General features: G+C 40.3%; 1 protein-coding gene across 1 annotated transcript in view; it reads left to right on the forward strand.

Moving 5' to 3' along the window:
* Nucleotides 1-1637: 1637 nt before the first annotated feature.
* The window catches only part of LOC311106783 (techylectin-5A-like), a gene marked incomplete at both ends in the record, with an annotated part of 14244 nt that continues 10159 nt past the window's right edge, over nucleotides 1638-5722 (forward strand). Inside the window, one exon of the mRNA XM_084149169.1 lies at nucleotides 1638-1685. Coding sequence (XP_084005295.1) covers nucleotides 1638-1685 — 48 coding nt within the window. The remainder of the gene's footprint in view (nucleotides 1686-5722) is intronic.

Raw genomic sequence — 5722 nt, forward strand, 5'->3', positions numbered from 1 at the left:
TCGGTGTCCTGCTCTTGACTTCGCCTTCCGCATACACGTCGCCCTGACAATTATACAGTATCTCCTGCCTTTGTGACCTTGAGCAAGGCACTTAACCCCCCACAAAGTAAAATACTGCACTGATAGGCTTCTGTATAAAACACGTGGTCCGTCAACCCTCCATCTGGAGAGCTACTGAGTGTGCAGGCTTTTGATCCAACCCTGCTCAAAGTCACCAGTCAGCTTATCAAGGTCCTGTTGAGCAGCTGATTTTTTACAAAGTGGTGTGTTCCAGCAGGGCTAGAGCAAAAGCCTGCACACCCTGCAACATTACAATTACAACCAAATACTTTTTATGTCTTTATAAAAGAATTCCCTCATTCAATGAACCAGGGATCAAATGGCTAAGGTAGCTAACTAAGATGTTTATCTGTTTGTAAGGTTAAAATATGCAGTGTTCAAGGGAGATATTGACAGCATAGGAGTTACATGTCAATTAGGCTATTCTAAGAATATTTTTTTACATAGTATTACATATTATTGATTAGAGGAGAGTCCTAGCCAATTTTGAGCACTTGAGAGACGGTTTTACAACTGGAGTATGCAGCATTGGTTTCATCAACTGCGCACCTGTATCAAATGCATGTCTGCCATTTGCAGTTATACACAAGTGCCAGTGGAAAGTTATTTTAGGACATCAGACATGACAATGACATTAATACATGCTAATAGCTAAATAGTTAACTAGCGAGATAACCAGCCAAACTACACTATGTTCTGAATTGGCTATCTAGTGTGGGGATCTGGATGTGATACCTAGCTTAGAAAGAATGCATTAATGATTAAGCATAAAAGGTTTGTACTGTACTGATATAAATTGTTTAACCTAACAAGCTGTGATTAATGTGAGGAGCTGTTTTAGGGAGTAGGGGGAGATAAGAACTTGTGTCTCACAATACCCGAACACTGCCTCTTTGTGATCTGTGAACCGTCCAAGGACGTGTATTGCAAAAGTGCTGACTTTCTGGATAAGTTGCAAAACAACTAGACACCTGGCAACAGTGGAGTGCCAAGGGTCTGGGACCAGCCTGTGCGCCAACGGATTGGCTGAGTAAGTCTAAACCACGCTCAGTCTCTACTCTGATTGGCCAGCAAGGAGCGGGAACTATCTCTGTCAGAGTATTTTAAGAAGAACTCATAACAATGGCTTAGTTCTCTGAGTGCCCTGCGTGGTATTTCAGTGGACCCGTATATACGAACATCATATTTACCATTGAAGTGGTTTGCATTAATTAAAATACTAGTCTATTTAGAAGACGTGTATTGACCTCTTTTGTTCCTAATACCAGATTTGAATTGACGCAACTTAACAATTGGTGACCACCGACTGTGATCTGGTAGAAGGGACTTCGCTGGGTATTGTCCGGCCCATTGGACATCTCTGTCATTGAACGGTGTGTTTCACAAAGAGTCCGGACTACTAAAAAAAGGTTAGCAGACACCTATTGTTATATAACTAAAGTTCTGCACATTGGCTTTATCCAAATTAATTTTGTGAAACACCTGTTTGATGTAAGTGAACTAAATTATTAAACTATTTTGAGTAGATAAGCACCATATTGTGACATGCAAACCTTTGGTGAATGTGATGTTAAACCATGGTACCAGAGAGTATTTGTTCTACTGGCAAGGTCCGTAACTGCGGGGTACGGCTAGGTTCGGAGACAATACTGACATCTATCGGCAAGGTCCGTAACTGCGAGAGTACGGCTAGGTTCGAAGATACAGGGAATAATTGACTTAGTAATTGCTATCGGCAAGGTCCGTAACTACGAGGGTACGGCTAGGTTCAAAGAATTACACCGGCAAGGTCCGTAACTACGAGGGTACGGCTAGGTTCGGGAAATTTTAGATAAATACTAGCGACTGGCAAGGTCCGTAACTTCGAGGGTACGGCTAGGTTCAGCTGAATAATTTTTAGATAGGGAGGAGGATAGTAGGCGATGTTGAATTTGACAATGTAAAGGTAAAGATAATGAATAACTAGTATGACTAAACTGAAACGTTTGAACTGATATAACTGAACTGTAACGTTGGTGTTTGAAATAACATAATACTGGTTTTAAATAATTATGTTGAGGTTTATTATTTGATTTAACGTTTGATGTTTGACCCTGCAAAATACTGGTTAAATAATTAGACTGAAATAATTAGGTTTATCGTTGAAATATAAATATGCACCGACTTTAACTAATTAGGTGGGAATAATTTGATTTAAATAAATAGACTAACGTACTTTAAATAACGGCAGAATATTGGAAACGCTAAAACGAAAAACAGACAAGCCTGTTCCCACTGGACACAGAAGGGAGAGCCGCGAGGGGAGGGGCTGGAGACAGCGAGAGTGTCAGGAAGGACTAGGGGGTGATTTGTGTCGATTGGTAGTTGGCTGGGAACACCACGGGGCGATTGTTTGAGAGGTACCTATACATTTCTAACGATATATACGTATGAACTTGCTCACCTGAACCTAGACGTACATCATGGGTGAGAAAGTAGAGAATATTTACATTTGCATTTTTGGTAATTTGGCAGACGCTCTGGTACAGAGCGACTTATGGGAGCGATTGGGGTTGAGTGCCTTGCTTAGGGGCACATCGGCAGATTTTTCGCCTGGTCGGCTCGGGGATTGGAACCGGCGACCTCTCGGTTGTTGGCGCGGCACTATTGGTCACTAAGCTGCCTGCCGCCCCATATGAGTTTAAGGTTGTGCCGTTGTTTGATCATGTGATAAGGTTTAATGGGTAATCGGACCATAACTAATGTGGTTATGGAAGTAATGTATAAATAGTGGAGAGCCAGTAGGGGGCTCCATTGAACTATTATGTTTTGTTTGGCATTTCAATGGCATAAGGTGAAATCTGTGTGTATGAGTGAATTCGGCGGCTGGTATGGGTGAAGGGAGAGAGAGTTTTTTGCTGAGGTGAAAGCTAGTGCGATTTTCATTTGGTGACGTCACTTGCTCTATGAACTGGAAGTAGTTGCTTTAAGAGAATCGCAAATGGTGTGGAGTGACTGGCGATGTATGTAGAGGGTTCCTGGTTCGAAAACAGGTAGGGACAGTAGGTAAAGCTTTCGCATTGGGGCTATAGACCTAGATTACTATGTGGATTGAGAAATGTGAAAGGTTGAATTAGATAGCTTAAGTAGAAGTATTCTAGAAAGGTCTATGAAAATATGTTACAAGGTCCCCGCGCCTTCCCCGTAGTTCAAATATGATAAGGATATGAATTAAATGTGTGCTGGTAAATTATAGCAAGTATTTGTTTCATTAATTAGGGCCTAATCAGAGAGAACAGTTAAAGAAATTGAATAGAGAGACAGTAAATGGCGATAGAGCTGTGAAAATTGAGTTGAGGACAAAGGAGAGTAATTTATGGCTCTGGTTAGCGAAAAAAATAAAATAATAATAATAATAGAGACAGTCAAGTGAGTTGGGTGGAGCTGTGGGATTTCAAGTGGAGGTCTGAATGCTTGACTGGAAGGCAGTGCTTTGATACATTCTAATTGTTATTACTTTATTCGATGGGTTGCTTGACGCCAGTGGTGTATACAAATAGTTGGTACATTTTAGAACGATAATTTATTTTCGTTATGGGGAACAGGGGATGCAAGTGGCATTGGCTGTTGTGCTGGGGGAATAGCGCCAGCCTGTGGTGGGTTCTGGATTTGTTACATAAACAAACATATTTTAAACTAAAGTGATGGAATAGGCTACAATTATAACATTATCAGAAAAAGGGCACAACATAATGTGTAATAGTTATTACAATTATTATTGATAGTTATTACAGTTATTATCATTGATCCAGTAATGATAGAAGGATAGTAGAGGAAAGGCAGGGGATTAAATCTCATTTAGGGAAAGCAGAAGAGTATGAAATATTAGGGAGAAAATACCATTAACTGAGGGAACATTTGATGTAACCGTGATTGTATTGGCTAAAAACTGAAATATGACATTTACAGGGGGGAAAGGAACAATAGAAGGGGAGACAGATTTTCCTAGGGGGTTGAACAAATCATTGATAATGGATCATTTGAGATGAGATCACATGTAGCAGAGTTAGGGTAATCAATTAAATAATAATTGTATACTCGAGGAATTTTGAGTGGTTTTATGGATTAGTTATGAGGAATTAGATTGATACAAACAATTATTGATGGGTTAAGACTGGGGATATCTGTATCATGTTTTGTGTGTACTACCATCTTTAGATTATAACCAGGAGAAAGAGATTAGCTCATCTCATTGGAATGTTGCAAAGGGCTAGGGGGAGCAGTAGTGAAGTTAGGGAGTATTTAGGTGATAAAAGTGAGCTACCAAATTAAGTGAGGCCTGGCTATTTGTGGTTGTTGTTTTTCAAATAGGGTTTTTTAAACAAAAAACAACACACCTAGTATGATGTTTATAAAGCCTTGTTGTTTCAATTTTGGGGGGGTTTCAGCAGGTCAAGGGTGATAGGTCTTAGAGGAGCACGCACAGTGAATTTTATGGAGTTTTTTAGGTTTTGGCTGAGTTTGGGGTATATATGATTTCTTATGAGAATGAATGTCATGAGGACTTAATGAACACTTGGGATAACTAACATTTATGAAATATTTAGAATAATGGTAATGTTTAGTATACTATGGGATGGAACAGTTCGTTGAATGATTTCAATGGCCTCTGAACTCTGTTTTAACTTTCTGGTGTTAATTAATCATCCACACTAGTAAATTTTAAAGGCATGAGAGGAGGACTTTAAGATAGTTTATTTTACTAAGTTGAGGGTAATTTATAATACTGTGAAAAGTGTGAAGAAGATTATAATTTGGTAATAATATATATGATTTGAACCATAAAATAACAGAAGAGAGAGTGGAGGGATGGCAACTGGATAATGAATTACCAATATTACCTAAGTGATTGTTTAGGTAGGTGGTAATATTGGCACATGGGCAAATCATGTGTCAAAAGGGGGATGGTAGGATTAAATAAAAAAATATACGAAGGAGGGGACAAAATACTTTAAAAAAAAACCCAACAAGAATAGAAATTGAGAGCTGAACATGTATGTGTGAAGATAGTTTATTAACCACACCCGTATGTCAGAGGTTTTGTGCCCCACAGGTGAACTAAAGGAGAAGGTGACCCACTCTATCTAACCAGGAGACTGGTGAGCATCCAGTCCCTAAAGAATAAAAACTGGAAGCAGGCCTGTTGGGAAGGGCCCTACCAAGTCCTATTAGATCCACCTGGGTGCATGTCACACACTGCAAAAAGGTAAACCCAGCTACACCTGACGAACAAACACAGAGTTAGGAGAAAGAACCGATCACCACTAGGGCTCGGGGGTTGGCTCCTTAATGAAGATTCCCTTACCCTGTCTGATCATCCCTGTGTGAGTTCGATAGAAGGTAAAGCAATGGGTTGGCCTCTGGCGTCTGACATGTTCTCAGGGCGAGGGTGGGGATTCACAGGTCTCCTGACGGTAGGTAGCTGTCTGATTGTGGGGGCCATATTCCTAACACACTCAAACCCTCCTGATCTGCCAGAAGTAGTAGTTAACCTAACACAAGTTGATAAAATAATACCTGAGCACAGTCTACGAAGGCATAGGAGACAGCTAGACGTAGGGAAAGGGGAAGTACTAGGGACCGTAGGGAAGGACATCACCTTTTGAGGTCTTTGGGGAGTTGG

The sequence above is a fragment of the Coregonus lavaretus genome, assembly GCF_964263955.1.
Source record: "Coregonus lavaretus genome assembly, chromosome: 31".
Classification (NCBI taxonomy): domain Eukaryota; kingdom Metazoa; phylum Chordata; class Actinopteri; order Salmoniformes; family Salmonidae; genus Coregonus; species Coregonus lavaretus.